This window comes from Mizuhopecten yessoensis, unplaced genomic scaffold (assembly GCF_002113885.1).
Source record: "Mizuhopecten yessoensis strain PY_sf001 unplaced genomic scaffold, ASM211388v2 scaffold3339, whole genome shotgun sequence".
NCBI classification, from domain to species: Eukaryota; Metazoa; Mollusca; class Bivalvia; order Pectinida; family Pectinidae; genus Mizuhopecten; species Mizuhopecten yessoensis.
Genome location: NW_018404995.1, coordinates 278295 through 298012, shown reverse-complemented (window position 1 = coordinate 298012; position 19718 = coordinate 278295). Strand labels below are relative to the sequence as shown.

The 19718-nt window shown below is 40.1% G+C and overlaps 1 protein-coding gene across 2 annotated transcripts in view; it reads right to left on the bottom strand.

Annotated features, from left to right (window-relative positions):
- Positions 1 to 201: 201 nt before the first annotated feature.
- LOC110447370 (F-box/LRR-repeat protein 16-like) overlaps positions 202 to 19718 on the bottom strand; it is a 33428-nt gene continuing 13911 nt past the window's right edge. Inside the window, exons 2-4 of one of the 2 annotated variants that reach the window (XR_002462585.1) lie at positions 10679 to 10827; positions 5032 to 5145; positions 4654 to 4728 (exon numbers count right to left, since the gene is read on the bottom strand). Coding sequence is in view for 1 of the 2 variants with exons in the window: in XM_021493007.1 (XP_021348682.1) it covers positions 4580 to 4728; positions 10679 to 10827 (298 nt within the window). In the remaining variant the exon portion in view is untranslated. Of the gene's footprint in view, positions 4729 to 5031; positions 5146 to 10678; positions 10828 to 19718 lie in introns of both variants that reach the window. The other variant, XM_021493007.1, reaches the window with a different exon arrangement.

The following is a 19718-nucleotide window of genomic DNA, read 5'->3' as shown; positions in this document are numbered from 1 at the left end:
TATGACGTCGTACATAACAAGGACATGTCAAGTGGGAACCATTAGCTTTTGGACGTGTCAATGGTAACAAGATTTAGCATCGGGCTCTATCGAAACAGCAGCTTGAGATTGGACAACCAAGGATTACAAGGCGCTAGAGGGAAACCTCACATTAAATCACTTCTGCAACACAGGCAAATTAAAACACAACAACTTTTCATGTCTGTATTTTGTTTAATTTCTTAAAATTGTGTTTAAATTTTGTTTCAATAAAAATGTGTTATATCCACTCGCTCTCGCCAGCGCCACCTACAGCCACGACATGCACACACCTGTACTAAACAGATACAAACACGCCTGTATTATATATGTACAGACACATATGTACTATATATGTACAGACACAATTGTACAACATACGCACAGAGACCTGCCTGGTGCCTGTAATGTACAACACGTGTGCACCTGGATAGGAAACTCCTGTACAAATACACAACACATGTACAGGTGCACCTGGACAGGAAACACCTGTACACATACACAACACATGTACAGGTACACATGGACAGGAAACTCCTGTACACATACACAACACATGTACAGGTACACCTGGACAGGAAACTCCTGTACACATACACAACACATGTACAGGTGCACTTGGTACAGGAAACACCTGTACACTTACAACACATGTACAGGTGCACCTGGACAGGAAACTCCTGTACACATACACAACACATGTACAGGTGCACCGGTACAGGAAACACCTGTACACATACAACACATGTTAAGGTGCACCGGTACAGGAAACACCTGTACACATACACAACATATGTACAGGTACACATGGACAGGAAATACCTGTACACATACATACCACATGTACAGGTGCACCGGTACAGGAAACACTTGTACACATACACAACACATGTACAGGTACACCTGTACACATACACAACACTTGTACATGTACACCTGGACAGGAAACACCTGTTAACATACACAACACACATACTATATCCTTTCACTGGGGACAAGGACAAAAACTTAAAACCAAATTAACTTGAAAATGCAAAATCTTGATAATCGGTGCGAGCTGTTGACTAGAAAGGAGCTTATGTTCTAATTACGTAAACGATGTATGTCATACTTCCGGTAACCAACCCCTGTACTCAACTGGTTCACGTCCACCATACTAATCACTTCGTGATCAACCTACATCCGACAGACGAATACTTTATTTGTGCTATGATGTGGTGTACAGACGGTTATACCTAACAATGACAATTATCAGTCCCATTTTTTGTTGAAGAAGGAAGACACGCCGACATCAGTATAGATTGTATCAAGCAGGGCCATTACACCAACTCTCATCCCGATATTGGTGAACAAGGGCATAGCTTTGACATAAACTATAAAACGCGTTAGATTTTTTCCCTATAAACTGACGAATGACGAAGCTCTATACAAATTTGTGGTAAGTGTTTAGTCAGAAATGCGAGTCATTCAACCGAGTAGGAATACCAACTCCCACCCCTCTCTGTGTACACAAGGACTTTAACATTGCGACCCGACAGTAATACCAACTCCTACCCCTCTCTGTGTACACAAGGACTTAAACATTGCAACCCGACAGTAATACTAACTCCTACCCCTCTCTGTGTACACAAGGACTTAAACATTGCAATCCGACAGTAATACCAACTCCTACCCTCTCTGTGTACACAAGGACTTTAACATTGCAACCCGACAGTAATACCAACTCCTACCCCTCTCTATGTACACAAGGACTTTAACATTGCAACCCGACAGTAATACCAACTCCTCCCCCTCTCTGTGTACACAAGGACTTAAACATTGCGACCCGACAGTAATACCAACTCCTACCCCTCTCTTTGTACACAAGGACTTTAACATTGCGACCCGACAGTAATACCAACTCCTACCCCTCTCTATGTACACAAGGACTTAAACATTGCGACCCGACAGTAATACCAACTCCTACCCCTCTCTGTGTACACAAGGACTTAAACATTGCAACAGGACAAAATACCAACTCTTATTCCAAATTGGTAAACAAGGAATTTAACATTGCGACCCGACAGTAATACCAACTCCCACCCCTCTCTGTGTACACAAGGACTTTAACATTGCAACAGGACAAAATACCAACTCTTATTCCAAATTGGTAAACAAGGAATTTAACATTAAAACAATACAAAGCAGGAATACCAACTCCCATTCCAAACTGGTAACCAAGGTCTTCACAATACCAACTCATCGAGTCTATCCTGTAACTAACAGCGACACAAATCTATTATTTGTCGGAGAGAAGAAAAAAGGTTGTCAAAGATAATATCAATGAATTGATTTAAGTTCAGTTACGTGTTGTTCCATGGACAGAACGACATCATACGTTAATATGGAATGTTTACGTTATATAGGTGTTTGTGGTGAACAGGAAGCGTGACAAACGCCCGACAGCACCCGGCGCCCAACGTACACCGTACTACACCACACTCCGCGGTCTAATTCAACAAATTAAGACAATCAAAGAAAACTGAAACATCAAAGGAACTATCTATACATAAATTTCAATGGAAAGAAGTTAAATCAGAAAGAGAAGAATATCAATTAAATGCTTATCTTATTCACTGTGCGCCGACCGGAAGTCATCAGTGTCTCAAGAGCCGTGGTTCATCTGGCCTTTGAGAGACTTGTGGGTAAACTTTGTCTAACGTTACGAGTATCGATGTTCCCAATCAGTCCCGGGTGATATTTAGCACAAGACCTATATAACAAGTACATTACGTTATTTGTGTAAACAATTTATCACTGTTATATTTCTCGTATCCAATTATAACATATATGCTGAATTTGTTACTTCATGAGAATAAACAATATAACAGTTGATGATGTAGAACAAGGATGTGTCGGCCTATCGTTAACGACAGGACTTGCTCTATAGCTGAAATTGATTCGGTTCTGTTTTTGTTACATAAAACTTAAGGACTGTAAAAAACATCCTGAAACAGTAATCCGGATTTCCTTCCCCTTTTTGACACGAAGTCTTCAGACCATTTCCAGTTTCAGTAATACATGTTATAGCTAACAGGACTTAAATAGCACATAAGCATAGGACGTTCTCGTGTGCCGTCATTGTTTCACGGCAAACATATAGTGTACCGGATACTGGCACACTCGCTTCGAAAATCCTAACTTCCGGTCAATCCTATGTTACAGACAAGAAACAATTTGACTAGCCAGAGACTCATATCTACTGAATTGTCAGTTATTCCGGTCAAATATCATCAGTCCAGCTGAAAATCGACACAAACCGTTCTCTTCTTTCCCTGCCACACCAATTAAAACATTATTGTAAGATAAGATTAAAATAATTATAAAAAAATCGTTGTACACAATATTGTATGAAGAGGTACGATTTACGACACTACAAAAGTCACAACCTTCACCGACTCGGGGTACTACGTCATCGGTATTTGTGTATGAATATTTGATTAAAACAATGAGCAAATCAGGGATATGGAACACATAAAGAATGGGAATGTTACAAGAAAATGCTTAAATGGAACAATTGAAGATTTTTATGATAGATATGTAACCGTGACATAATCACAAAACATTACAGTCTGAATGTGACAGCTTAGTGAACATAAATAGAAACGTCTAATCACAATGAGTATCACATAATAATCTCTGTCTTCAGAAAAAAAAATTCCCTGGGGGATTTTCACAGAAAAATACATTTGCTACGAACTTGAACATTATATATATTGATTTCTTTATTTACACCCCAATGAACACTAGAATGATCATCCTGAGAACACCACACACCCTCATGGGGTTACTAGTGCATAGCGCTTCAAAGGGCCGATTATACCACTGCCACAGCCCCTGATCCTCCAGCCGGCTGCTTGGGACATTTACACAGAAGGCACATGGTCAAACTTGGAGTGAAAATATACTGGCATTAAATAAGAGATTGTACATGGGTTCCACTGACGAAAGATCGACGTGCTTCTCCATAACAATGTGCAGAGACACGAGTATTTGTGACGGATGTAAGACGGTACGAGGGATCTCTAGTATTGACCATGTACCTTCTCGACAGAATGTGTTCCTTCTCCACCACGCATCATGTCACTTCCGGTCCTACAGCATTCGATTTCTATAAAATAACACAATTTTCAAAAGCACACTTCACAGATTTCATTATAATACACTCTTTTTCTCAGACTCTCCTCCTGAGTGTAGCATATTTCTTGTTACATCAGTGTCAACCCGTTGTTAACTACTGTAGTAATCCGTTACATATCCTCAGCTGACCTGCCTCTACAGCATGAAAGGAACACCACACCTAAAACTTCCTATCGAATTATTTTACTCCAATCAAATCAGTACTCTGCACATCTAGTCATAACCTTACTGTACTATGATATACTAGTTCCTGCAAACACATCACATCCGGTACAAAAATACTTCCGCATCTGCGCGCACGATCGGCATACATGTCGTCGTTGTATACCTAATATTCCTCGTGGTTTGAATTTGACTACACAGATTTTGTGTGCCTAAAACGCTAGTCCAGCACGAGACACGTGGTCATGTTTTCTCTGAGATATAGGTACACCTCTTTGGTGGCGCTGGGGCAATTTGTTAGTTCCAGCTCCTCTAGGTTCCGTAGTTGTGTGAGTCCACAGAGGCCCTGACTGGATACCAAAGTACAACCTACAATAGAAAAAGGACAAATTTCAATATTCATTAGTCGGGAAACGGTCAACTCACAGAAAGGTGTATTTTATCAAATGTAGACGATACGTAATATATATACATATTTGTATATTGGCCATGGAGGAAAATGACACACGTTCTGCCACCTAGAGCTTGAAGATGAATGATAAAGTCATTACCATCTGATCATCAAAATACATGTGTGCCTACCCTGAAGTAAATAATTACAAATGCATGTGTGACTACCCTGAAGTAAATAATTACAAATACATGTGAAGGTTATTAATAGTATAAACATACCAACTTTCGAAGGAGTGGACGAAAGAGTAAGTGGACTAATCGGTTGTTATGTTCAAATGATAGGAAGGGCAATAACTCCCTCAAATTACAAGATCGGTGGTGTGCCGGTCAAACCTATCAAGAATCAAGGAAAGACGAAGTTGTATTTACAGATAGAAGGAAAGATAAGTGGAGCCATATGTATCCTTAACTCAGTTGATGTACAGTATAATATTTAGTACAGTATAATTATAATATTTAGTACAGTATAATATTCATGGAAAGATAAAAAAAAAATATATCGGCCTTGTACTTTCAATGATGAACATTTTTGTAAAAAGTGATCACATACGACAGAGCGAAGTCGCGGTTCGAACTGAGGTGTAAGGAACCTCGTTTGTCAAAGTATTTCAGTGTATATTTCATGAGAAGCGACGTCAAAACGCTTTTTCCGTTTGTCGTGAGAGACAATTATGTCAGACAGTAAACATAACATTACCTGCATGATACGTGCAGTGTGAGGTCACTTATCAATCAATCGAATTAAGAGTAATCTGTAGAAATTATATCGATCGTATGACAAGCTAGCCGTTGACCAATGAAAGGACTTATGTGTAGCATGTGACCCGGAGAAATATGGCCATCAACGCCTCTAGAGTTATAACAGCACAAAAGGACCTGATATAAAACACTTATCGTTAGGCGCAAGACAGGGGACTGATTACCAGGCAATCCCGTATTGACAAAACACTTTGAAAGTACTTACAGGTCTTTTATCGCGGAGACGACTCGTCAATTACATTGGTCGATAAGGTAGGATGAGCGATAATGACGTCATCATAACCTTAACCAAATTGTCTTACTCGAGTCAAGCTTCACTCATACACATGTGTACAATACAGTGTTAGCAAGACAAGACATGCCCTCTGAGCAACTTTTCTAAATTCTCAGCACATCAAAATTAATTATATTACTTTGACTGTTCGTTTCCTCCAAACAGATGAGGTAAAATGAAAACAGATTGTCCACAGTTGTTGGGATCACTCTGTGGATACGGCAGCATGGCAATACACTCATTCACATTATTCGGAAAACGGGGCTTGCCAGTAAACATAATGCAGTTAACAGCAATTACAATAAACAAGAGGCCCATGGGCCTTAACGGTCACCTGATATCCGATTCAAACTAGGACTGTCATCCAGGGGCCAATTCATACTTTTCGTCGGTCCGAGTGACCTTGCTGCATCGTCCATTAATTTGTCCTTGTGAACACAATAACTTCAGTAAATATGAATCGATTTTGATGAAACTTTGTATGCAGCTTTGTAACAATGAGATCTTGGATGAGTTTGAATACCGGACCAATTTGACCATTTCTTCCATAGTTATTCCCCTTGGTAATTCTATTATTCTTGGACCCTGTGAACACGATAACTGAAATAAATGGGTGTGACTCCAATTTTGACCCAAGGGGTCTGTTTTGAACAAACTTGGTAACTGTTTGTCTTCTGTTCTTGGTTAAAAGAAACAAGTAAACGCGTAAATCAATGATTTATTTAATAAGGCACAACATTTTAATAGCACCTTGTTAGTAGCAAAAATGCGTCATGAATGCAAAAAAAGGCGTACCACATGAATTTACATCTATTCTTGTGTAATGTCAATCAACATCACAGGGACAAATATTAATGTAATGACAAAGGGCAATAACTCCGCAGGTTACCGTCAAATAATTACCGGACAAAGTTTCATTGAACTCCGTCAACATTTATTCAAATTATCGTGTTTACAAGGTCCAATAATAATATTATTACAAAGGGCAATAACTCTGTAAGTTACTGTCAAATAATTCCCAGTTGCGAACTCGTCCGAGATCTTATTGATATATGGTTGCATACAGAGTTTCATCAAACTTTGTTGATATTTACTCAAGTTATAGTGAACACAAGGTCCAATACAAAATAGTGTAATAATATTATTACAAAGGGAAATAACTCTGTAAGTTACTGTCGAATAATTCCCATTTCCAACTCATCCGAGATCTTATTGATATAAGGCCGCATACAAAGTTTCATAAAACTTGGTTGATAATTACTTCAGTTATCATGTTCACAAGGTCCAATAATAATAGTATTACAAAGGGCAAAGTTACTGTCGAATGATTCCCATTTATAGTCCGGGAGCTTATTGATATATGGCTGCATACAAAGTTTCATCAAACTCGGTTAACATTTACTCAAGCTCTCGTGTTCACAAGGTCCAATAATAATATTATTACAAAGGGCAATAACTCTGTAAGTTATTGTCAAATAATTCCAAGCATCGAACTCGTCCGAGATCTTATTGATATATGGTTGCATACAAAGTTTCATCAAACTCGGTTGACATTTACTGAAGTTATCGTGTTCACAAGGAAAAGTTAAGGCACGACGGACGACGACGGCAAAAGGCGATCACAATAGGTTACCATGACCTATGGTTAGGTAACCTAAAAAGTTATTTTAACTTACATTAATCACTTTTGTTGGCCCGGATGCTAGCATGCGTGTGGTCTATATATGGGAGGATATCGGGGTGCCAAGAGAAAACCTACGTGGTCGGGCAGGTGACCCCATACGTTTTCACGTCCAATCAGGGAATCGAACCCCGGTCGCCCTTTTGGGAGGCGATTGCCTTATCCACTGCGCCACCCGACAACTATTCCGAAAAACAGTAGGTAGCAACGAAAAGGGAACACACATAGATATGTCAAGTGAAACGGAGCAACTGGTCAATTATAAGCTGCTTCAGCAATTCGGGGGATCTTGCAGAGGGAGGCAGTAGGTCTTTTCTAGAACAGGAACGTGTAAAGCATTATAACTTACCTGTTCACCTACTGGTGTTAACTTGTCTTAAACACTCATACTTAGGAGGAATATGACTCGTTCGGAATTATAAATAGGATTCGGGTAGTATAGATTGACAGAGGTCAAGCAGCAAATCCGCTTTACACAGGTATCCGGATAAGTCAAGGTTTGGTTTCGAAATGTTTTAATGTATGTATTTGCATTACATATCTAGCATTGTACAAATCTCCTTGCTATAGACTATTAGGGGTGGGGGTGGGGCTCTTTAAAAACAGGAAAGAGTCAACCGAGCTGGATAAGGTAGGCTCACATTCAGGTCTACGGTGTTATGGCTAAATACCAAGTGTGAGATGTAACGAGATTTGAGGAGCTGGTAAATTGTTAAAGTCTAAAAGGATACCAATTTTAATGACATGGCTGGAAAAGAAGAAACCTTGTAAACCTACCGCATCCATCGACGATGCGTTTCTAACGTTAATGTCAGGCTATTAGCTGTGAATAACCATTTACAAAGACTTAATAGAGACTAAAATGTTCAGTTTGAGGGGTTCTTAACAAGTCATCTGAGAAGGCGGGTGAATACGTGAAGATGAGGGATTGCCATTGGTGGGCAACAACATTAGGATATCCCTTGGTCCGTAACTGCTGGTTAATAAAACCAGGAAAACCCCCATTCGGCACTGGTGGTCAATCCACTCTCTCCTACCCTTGCGGTTAACAAAGTTGCATCAAGTTTCATTGATGACACATCGTGAAAAAGTCTGGATCGATTGGTTCCACAATGGTTAAAATCTATTGGTATTGTGTTTAGCGGTGATTGATTGGAATCAATGGACATGTACACGTATGTTCTAAATTCACGTTTACTGATGAAGCAGTAATTAAATAGACTTCTTCCGTCTTCAAGCGACATTAAGTTGATTAGGCTTATACAAGCCATGCCTAATTAGTACAGGGCGACCCGAGCTGTACGTGTAGAGCAGTCTCTCAGTGGTCACTGAATGGTCAGTTACGACTAGGACAACTAATTGGCTATTGAATGGTTCCATTTGCCTATCGATTCCGTTACACGCGCGAGATGGTGACTCAAAACACCACCCGCAGCCATGGAAGAGATCCACAAAGCAGAGTCCACGTCTTCTGATGATTGTTAATCCGTATTTTGTTAATGACAAATATCGAATACCTAGTTGTTGGTGTCTCGTTAGCTATATTAATATCAGTATTAATGTTATCTTAATCACCAGATTCTCGTTTGTGCTCGGATCTCTGACAAAAGCTGTCAATTCTAGGCCTCCGTGTTGCGCCCCCAGTAGAGCGGTGATTCAAAGGCCATGGCTCGCTCCTAGAGAACACCAATACCTTGTCGAATCGATATGGCTTCTAGCCCCAACTCTGTTAACGTAGAGCTGCCATCCATCTATTTTTGTTGTGCCCTTGTGCGAAACTAGGAAACTTACCGGTATGTTGTAGAAAGTGTAAAGACAGCTTCATGACCTGGCTAGGAACAGTATGTGTTCCGCGTATAACAGAAATAAAAAACAAGTATACTGCAATAAAACCTACAGAAGATAGGCAAATTCACACTAACTCGTTATTAATTCTATATCTTCGTTGCCCTCGTAAACGTCCAATGTAAAAAAACGACGTTTGGTACAACATGGCCACAGTACATGTGTGGTGACTTGAGGTAGGAATACTTACACACTGACAGAGGTGGGGAAATATCTTACATACAGAATTGGGGAATAGTTACATACCAAGTCGTGGAAACCACTTTACACACAGGCTTGGGCACTATTTTACATATAAAAGCGTGGACTATTTTACACACTGATGCGGTGACTTCTTTACATACAGAGGTGATAACTACTTTACAAATGTGGAAATTACATACAGAAGTTATGATTACTTGCATACAAAGTTTGAAACTAGATACAGAGATGGGGACTATCATACATATAAAGGTTGGGACTAATTATAATACAATGGTGGGACTACTTTACATAAACAGATGGACACTATTTAACATACAGGGGTTGAGACTACTTTACTTACACATTTTGGGACAACTTTACATACAGAAGCGGGGACTACTTTACACACAGACGTGTGGACTGCTTTACATACAGAGGTGACTTCCTCACACAAAAAGGTTGGGACAACTTTATACAGAGGTGGGGAGTACACGTACAGATGTGGGGACTACTTTACATCTAGAGTTACGGCCGAATTTACACACTGAAGAAGGGACTATTTTACCTGCAGTGATATAATTAGTTTACCTACAGGGATGGGGGTACATTTAATTAGCCTGCATTGGGGATACGATTATCCCGATGATTACCGTATCTTTGATTGGGTATTACCTACAAAAGTTCAGCCTTCTCTCCATGTATATGGACCACTATTGAATTCGAATGAAGTAACCTAGCGGAGTAAGAACGATGTTTTTTACCCAATTCATTGGACTAATTTACCTATAGATTGTGATATTTTTTACCCAATTCCTTGGACTAATTTACCTATAGATTGTGATATTTTACAAACAAATACTGAAAGAAAAACTACATGAAGTGTCGGGGACTACTTTCACTATAAGACTATGGACTACTTTCTACAGAAATGGGGATTATTTTATCTGCGGATTGGGGGGACTATTGTAGTTACAGGACTCGAATCTTGACACACAATCTTCTACATTAACCTCTTAGACATAAATCTCCAAACAAACCAACCCTACTTCACCCACTAGTTTACCCCCGTGGGCATGCTGAACCTGTATACAGCAGCTTCATCAACAACAAATGGAGTTACATACCTGCTAGAGAAAGCACTCGTAGATTCCGCATGGAATACATATGCTGCAAACCAAAATCTCTGATCTGTGTGCACCAACGTAAGTACAGCCGTAGTAGTGACGTCATTGTGGACAGGTAACCAACACCTATGTCTGTCACGTGGGAACACCTGTAAAACAAAACCGGAAACGGTTGTCATTTACTGGACATTACACCTTCTCGGTGAGCAATTGTGCCGTCTTAGATCTTACTGTTCATAATAATAAACTATTTTTTTTGAAGATTAAAACCTGACTTATCCGAGGGCTTATCACCCTCAGGGTCTTCACCGTATAGGACGTAATCGTCGTGTCTGCGTCTGTGTTGGTTTAACTACTCTTGTACTGCAGTCTTAAAATGTCACGAAATACAATGTACTTATTGATAGATGTTTGGTCGTATTTTTGTCTTTGTTTGGTTTTACCACAGAATTATATTAGATCTACGTTTTGTAAGACAGTGGTTTTAATGTTCTCGTACTCTAGACCAAAAATGTCAATAGGTACTAATTGATAGATGTTGGTCGTATTTGGAGTAGAAATATGACATACGCATTACTACAACTGTAGGTTGTTCTAAATCGTTCAGCTAGTCAGGTGTCTCTTTAACCGACATGTATAAGCTTTGTAAAACACACTCCATTTTGTTCTAGTGACGCCCAATCACACCTCTATTTTGACATTCAGTATGACGTCATTTAGCCGGATTGACGGCGCAAAAATATCACGTTAAATTTTACGGGTCGGGAAAATAATCACTCACATTTTGTTTCAAAAACTTAATGAACCTAATCTGAGTATGACACCAGGAAAATACTTTATTTTGACTTGTCTATGATTACACAGCATCCCTCGATGAATTGAAATGTTACATCAAGTTTTATCGTTATAGTTTACTATATAAAACCGTGATGCCTCTTTACTTAGTATTTTCTAGTGACTGTTTTACGTCACGATGTGGTAGACTATCAGTCTCCGAGGTTGGCCGTAACCTTGTACAACTTGGATTTTTCTTGTGCGTTTTACATGGAATACTAGAGGTCTCGAAAAGCCTATATGTTACAGCTAAAAGTTGTATTTTTTTAACGTTTTAAGTGTTAAAGGCATGTTTTCTTTCTGTCAGTGTTTACTATATATGTATCGGAACACTTTAGACACGGATCTCAATGTTTGACAACTGTATCACTGGTGAGTCCAAAATGGACGAATTGGCCACATAGTGGAGTAAAATATTACCTGTTTGGAAACCTCGGCGTCAACTTGTTCAGGTTTTGAATAGGTGCCACTTCGTATTTTCAGTGATTATTGCCGCACAACAAATTCAATAAAAAGTTGTACAGCTACGTATACCAACTTGTATCTTCTAAAGACAGCTTCTTAAACATTTACATTTTGCTAACTTCTGCAGTTTGACAGTCTGCTTACTTATAGACAACAAACATAAACTGCAGCCTTTGTTCTGCTATCCTGTTCTCGGGATTCCCGGTCTAACCATGTTTAAGCCATTCACAGCTAATATACGCTTGCCTTATTCCTACAAACACATGGACGGGTCGTTTGATATGTTTGTAAGTATTCATCCTCGAACTGTCGAGTTTACCCGGGATTAACATAACCATACATACAAACGGAAGACTATCACAATAAAATAAACAGATATTCCATCACCAAGCATGTCGCTATGAATATATATTATAAGCACCTGTAAAATACGTGTATGGTTTATATACATGTACTCTAATGCTCTGTACCCAGACACGGAAGTTCTATGTACCCGTATCCTACTTTCTGAACCGATAGCGTGCTACCATATCCGGAATCGTAGACTGGCTGGCTGCCGGTATCCTCACTAACCACTACCATTAGGCAACTAGATCAAAGTTCGATACCATTGGTGATTACATAACAGTTTGATACCGTTTGTTCGATTTACACATAAAGCGCTAGTAAATGATCCCCCCTCCAAGATACGTGAAGATACACAATAGACGTTAATTTCAGAAGAAATTTAAGAAGGAAATTGGTTTACAACATACAGTGCTACCAGATCAATCTGTAAGACTGTAAGTGAAGTTATATATATAAATATATATATAAGCGTCATTTAAGTAACCAGTCTCAGATTTACTCTGCTGTAGCCGTCGTTATTTTGGTTCATCAATCTCTAAAAGATTTACTCTATTATTGCAGTAATTATGTTCATCAGTTTCTAGAAGATTTCAGTTAAGATGTGGTTATAATGTTATTCAGTCTCTANGATTTCACAGTCTTGTTGTCGTTATTTTGGTTCATCAGTCTCTAGAAGATTTCACAGTCTTGTTGTCGTTATTTTGGTTCATCAGTCTCTAGAAGATTTCACAGTCTTGTTGTCGTTATTTTGGTTCATCAGTCTCTAGAAGATTTCACAGTCTTGTTGTCGTTATTTTGGTTCATCAGTCTCTAGAAGATTTCACAGTCTTGTTGTCGTTATTTTGGTTCATCAGTCTCTAGAAGATTTCAAAATCTTGTAGCCATTATTTTGTTCCTCAGTCTCTAGAAGATTTCAAAATCTTGTTGTCGTTATTTTGTTCCTCAGTCTCTAGAAAATTTCACAGTCTTGTAGCCATTATTTTGTTCCTCAGTCTCTAAAAGATTTCAAAGTGTTGTTGTCGTTATATTGTTATTCAGTCTCTGGAAGATTTAAAAGTCTTGTTGTCGTTATTTTGTTCCTCAGTCTCTAAAAGATTTCAAAGTGTTGTTGTCGTTATATTGTTATTCAGTCTCTGGAAGATTTAAAAGTCTTGTTGTCGTTATTTTGTACCTCAGTCTCTAGAAGATTTCAAAATCTTGTAGCCATTATTTTGTTCCTCAGTCTCTAGGAGATTTCAAAATATTGATGTCGTTATTTTGTTCATCAGTCTCTAGAAGATTTCAAAATCTTGTTGTCGTTATTTTGGCTCATCAGTCTCTAGAAGATTTCACAGTCTTGTTGTCGTTATATTGTTCCTCAGTCTCTAGAAGATTTCACTGTCTTACTGTCGTTATCTACGCCTTTCCTAACATGATAACTCTTCATAACAAGCAAGCGCGGATGAGCGCCTCAAATACAGCAACTACTATCGACTCATCCCGACGTGATGCCACTTAATGGGGGTCTCTTGTGTAATGTATTAGAACCAGTATCGGAGCAGCTACCAAAACGTCATCAATAATTCATAACGTTGTATATTTCTCAACAAATTTGATCTACTGCTGAACAAGGGACATATTACAAAACAGTCGAGACGCAAATAGAAAGCGTTTGTATAATGGGTCTCTCCTCACACAGATAAGGCCGTGCATCCAGATATTACTCGCTGTTCTCTCGTCACATCGATAGGGCTGTACCTCCAGTTAACAATGTATAACATAAAAACATATTTATGCTAGACTGTTTAATTAACGACTATGTATACTTCGGCCGTACGGATGACGCTTATGATGATAATGCAGTTTTGAAGCATAACCATGAATATACCATCCGTAATTAAAAATCTCCTCATTGAAATGTGAGTAAATACGTGTCCCAATGTATCATTTGTCACTCTGCAAAATACAGGAACGTACTGTACCTCAGTTCTAGGAGACTGACCAACGCATATCGACAATTAATTAAACGACATTCGCGATTCAGGCAGAAATTAAATTGTCTCGTTTGGCTGTACGTGTAACGCCCGTAACGCCCGTCCGTGTTGTCATCTACGCGGACCCCACAACGATGACGTATCGACACGTCTGTCATGATGGAGATGTATATTGACACCCCAGTCCCTAATACCTTCAGGCTGATTGGATTTGTCTCCTTAAAACAATTTGTGTAGATATTGCTTTTGTTCCATTGTCAGCTATGACCTTGACCGAGGAAATTCCGTTTGTATCGATCCGGCTCTGCCCGAGAAAGAGTCGGCAGATCTTCGTATTCCCATGAGACGCCATGTGCGTTTAAGAAACATGCTATTTCCGAACTGTTACTATTCATAATCTTCCTTCACAAGATCATGTAGGATCTGAACATTGACTATCTTGCTCCTCCTGTAAGTCGATGGATAGCTGGGTGAACGAAAAGGGCGGCAACTTGTGTCCCCAAGGCGCCCATGTTTCATATTGATAGCAGACATTGGTTATTAATAGACTGTTCTGTCTTGTTGATTTTTGTTATCGTCTGAAGGAGATCAATGGTGTGTGTGATTGTATTGAGAAAACAATTACAACAAGCGACTAGCAACATTAAGTTGACAAAACAGCATGCGACTGGATTAGAACACAGCCCCCTATATGGTATCTAAAGCTCCTTGTGTTTACAAAAGAGCACAAACGGTAAATAGACAAATACATTTTTGATAGGACGTTCTATCTGATGTCTTTATTTTTGCTCATAGAAGCTCCTCAAGCGAAAATCAACACACGACCATAAATGTAAGCGTACATCCGAGGACAAACTGAGTCGACCACAAGGCACATCACAAGGCACATCACATGACTAGCGCAGGGCTAGGTGTGATGGGTATGATGCCATCAGTTCTTTTATGTCTGTCAATACGAAACCTCTGACCCAAGATCCAGTCAATCTTTCCCAATCATGTATAATTGGATGTATTAGAAATGAAGGAATTTGTAGGTACAGCTCAAATCGATCGAGATGGAGCCACAACATTGAAATATATATCGTGTAGTAGATGGGGTGTCAATCACAAGCACATCGCATACAGCTGATACCATAGCCGGCATCATTCCTCCAAATCATCCAAAGCACAACAACCTTGCTATCTAGAGCTTCGATCCATGTTTAAAAAGAACAAATCACATTCCAAAATGAACTTTTCTGAAGCAAAATGGAGGCTTCGGTCAGCCATGAAGAAGCTTGATGATGGCTTCTATATTTGGGTTTTCAGTAATAGTGACAATAGTGATAAATGAGGTCTGTAACCCTTCCCTCCACAGCGTTAATCATAAACCATTCAGTGGTGATTTTACACACTAGGGACGTTTTGTCAAAAACAAGGTCATAAACAGTCTGTGGCGCAACGTTCATGACAGCTTTCAGTGTGGATAACGCTTTTACTCTCGTGTTAATGATATAATGAAACGAGATAGCTGTGTAACACATGCACCTTTTATACGGTAACATAATACACGATATGTAACATTCAGTACGAGGGGTAAGCTATGATATGTTATAGTACACACAAGACGTACGACGTGTCAGAGCTGTGCCGACAGGAACGCAGAGCCCGATGACATACACGTTGTGCAATATGTCATGGTCAATCTAGCACCAGCTCTGCCTCCAAACAAACTGGTATACTGCTTTTGACAGGTGTGTGACGGACAGATGGAAATACACACACTGGGGTGACAAAACACGTCACGAGCGGAATTCCCCGGCAGGGAAACACCTCCACAATGTACCACGGGTCGTCGTACTTTGTTGTGAATTCCAAGACGAGAGATGACTATACCGGCACCACCATTACGATGAGAATTCCTTCACAGAATGTGCGAAAAGAGGTTAACGCGAAAAATGAGTACCCATTTATCACACAGACTATTATTGGTCTACTACGGCATGACAGCTACGTCAACAAGTCGGGGTGTGGGAGAGAGCATCCCTGGTGAGTAATGAGGTGTCATTAAAGAGATTTGTGTTCCGGAATTCCTTTGTCGATTTAGTTTTCCTCTTCCATCTTTATCGCCTGCACTACTAGTACAAAGCGAGCCAATGGTATGTTCTAGTCGTGGTCCATTGTCGGGACAATAAAACATACTGGTAAGTTGGTAACAAGTGAGAAGAAAGCTATTTCCTGACTGACAGTAACACCTCTCTATAAAGAGCAACGAGCAGTACGTTTATGCGACATTTACAAAAAATTTCGAAAGTTCAAAGATTGGTAAGGGATTTTAGGTTTTTTTCTGAGTGTTTATTAGTTAGACATGTTGTCAATAAGAAAACGACCCAAGAAGAATTACAGTCAAACTCCTACACATCACAGTGTGACTGGTACCACCAGTATTGATGGCAGGTCTGTCAGTAGTCACAGACCGTAAGTGATCAGACAGGTTAGTGTAAACAGTATTAAACTTACATACACCGTGCAACACACCAACTGTTGAAGAAGAATTCAATTCACGGCCAGATTACATAGTTCATCTGTGACGACCGAACAGTCAACTCGAATTCATCATTTAAAATATCATAGTTTCTTTTTAGAAAACAATTACATTTGAAGTGACAGGTTAAATTCTATAACATAGTTTCCCTTTGATAAGTGAACAATCAACATCGTTTGAAGGATGTAGAAAACATGGTTTCTCTCTTTGATAACTGAACCGGCAACATCGTCTGGGGGTTGAAGTTTACATGGGTTCTCTATGAGAACTGAAAAGTAACATCGTCTGGGGGTTGAAGTTAACATGGGTTCTCTATGAGAACTGTAAAGTAACATCGTCTGGGGGTTAAAGTTAACATGGGTTCTCTATGATAACTGAAAGGCAACATCGTCTGGGGGTTGTAGTTACCATGGGTTCTCAATGATAACTGAACCGGCAACATCGTCTGGGGGTTGAAGTTAACATGGGTTCTCTATGATAACTGAAAAGCAACATCGTCTGGGGGTTGTAGTTACCATGGCTTCTCTATGAGAACTGAAAGGCAACATCGTCTGGGGGTTGTAGTTACCATGGGTTCTCAATGATAACTGAACCGGCAACATCGTCTGGGGGTTGAAGTTAACATGGGTTCTCTATGAGAACTGTAAAGTAACATCGTCTGGGGGTTGAAGTTAACATGGGTTCTCTATGATAACTGAAAGGCAACCTCGTCTGGGGGTTGCAGTTACCATGGGTTCTCTACGATAACTGAAAGGCAACATCGTCTGGGGGTTGCAGTTACCATGGGTTCTCTACGATAACTGAAAGGCAACATCGTCTGGGGGTTGCAGTTACCGTGGGTTCTCTATGATAACTGAAAGGCAACAAATGTCTGGGGGTTGCAGCTACCATGGGCTCTCTATGATAACTGAAAGGCAACATCGTATGGGGGTTGTAGTTACCATGGGTTCTCTATGATTACTGAAAGGCAACATCGTCTGGGGGTTGTAGTTACCATGGGTTCTCAATGATAACTGAACCGGCAACATCGTCTGGGGGTTGTAGTTACCATGGGTTCTCAATGATAACTGAACCGGCAACATCGTCTGGGGGTTGAAGTTAACATGGGTTCTCTATGAGAACTGTAAAGTAACATCGTCTGGGGGTTGAAGTTAACATGGGTTCTCTATGAGAACTGTAAAGTAGCATCGTCTGGGGGTTAAAGTTAACATGGGTTCTCTATGATAACTGAAAAGCAACATCGTCTGGGGGTTGTAGTTACCATGGGTTCTCAATGATAACTGAACCGGCAACATCGTCTGGGGGTTGAAGTTTACATGGGTTCTCTATGAGAACTGAAAAGTAACATCGTCTGGGGGTTGAAGTTAACATGGGTTCTCTATGAGAACTGTAAAGTAGCATCGTCTGGGGGTTAAAGTTAACATGGGTTCTCTATGATAACTGAAAAGCAACATCGTCTGGGGGTTGTAGTTACCATGGGTTCTCAATGATAACTGAACCGGCAACATCGTCTGGGGGTTGAAGTTTACATGGGTTCTCTATGAGAACTGAAAAGTAACATCGTCTGGGGGTTGAAGTTAACATGGGTTCTCTATGAGAACTGAAAAGTAACATCGTCTGGGGGTTGAAGTTAACATGGGTTCTCTATGATAACTGAAAAGCAACATCGTCTGGGGGTTGTAGTTACCATGGCTTCTCTATGATAACTGAAAGGCAACATCGCTAGTGTAGTCGTATTTGGTGTAGTTAACATAATTACTCTTTGATAACTGAATATTTAACTTTGGTCTTATTGATATAAGCTAGTGTCTTACGCTGTGATAATTGTACTGTGATGACTCGGACTAAGTGATACAATAATACAGTACATTGTACCATATAGGATCGTTGTGACCTTCACAAGGATGCCACATTTTACTACGTGATACCTTGGAGGGAATGTTGTTTGGACAAGAAGTTATTTGCGAGTGCGAGACACGTGCATGGTCGCCTCTGTAAGACAGTGAGAAGGGGCCAGTTTCCTAACAGAATCATGGCCTACACGTCGTAATGACCTTGATGTAGAAAGCTCTAGATATTCTAAGCCGGTTTGAGTGAGCTGTAGCGAACACATCACCCCAGTTTATCGGACGAACTGACAAGGGGGTACTTCACATCCACATCCGCAATCGATGAGTCAATGTTCATTTTTGACACACAAACACCATAATCGATAAAAACTAATGCGATAAGGCTTACTCGTAGACAGATTCCGACTCGATTGACAGCCCGGCCACGTCATCAGTGGGGTCACCGCGCGTGAAACTCGTTGCCATGTGACCTGTCGACCAATCGGTCGAACTCTGTCAATCAGTGGCCGGGTGTCCGAGGCAGCAACCGCAACTAATATTGTGTCGAAGTCATAATGACTAGTTTAGACTGGAATGTGGTACGTGCAGGTGCTGTCCAGACTTGGAGAAGTATGGCAGTGTTGACGTGCGACACACGCCGCGGCACGCGCAATGCAACATAGCGAGACGATAACACTCCTATTCAATGACAGGAGTGTTAACATGTGGGATTGTTCTTATCATCACCAATAGAGAAGCCGTTTAATTCTCATGTAGAATAAATACAGCGAAGAGACCGTGAAACAGGTGCTCACCGTACTGTGTGTGGGAGTAGAACTATCATAGGACGCAGCGGTAATCCAGGGATATTGATGGCATGTTTCTGAGTGTCAGTTAGATATGTCCAAGTTACCCTAGTGCACCCTGTTATATAAAGTACTTTATCTGGTCCAAAGCACCCTAGTACACCCTGTTATATAAAGTACTTTGTCTGGTCCCAGGTACCCTAGTACACCCTGTTATATAAAGTAGTATGTCTGGTCCAAGGCATCCTAGTACACCCTGTT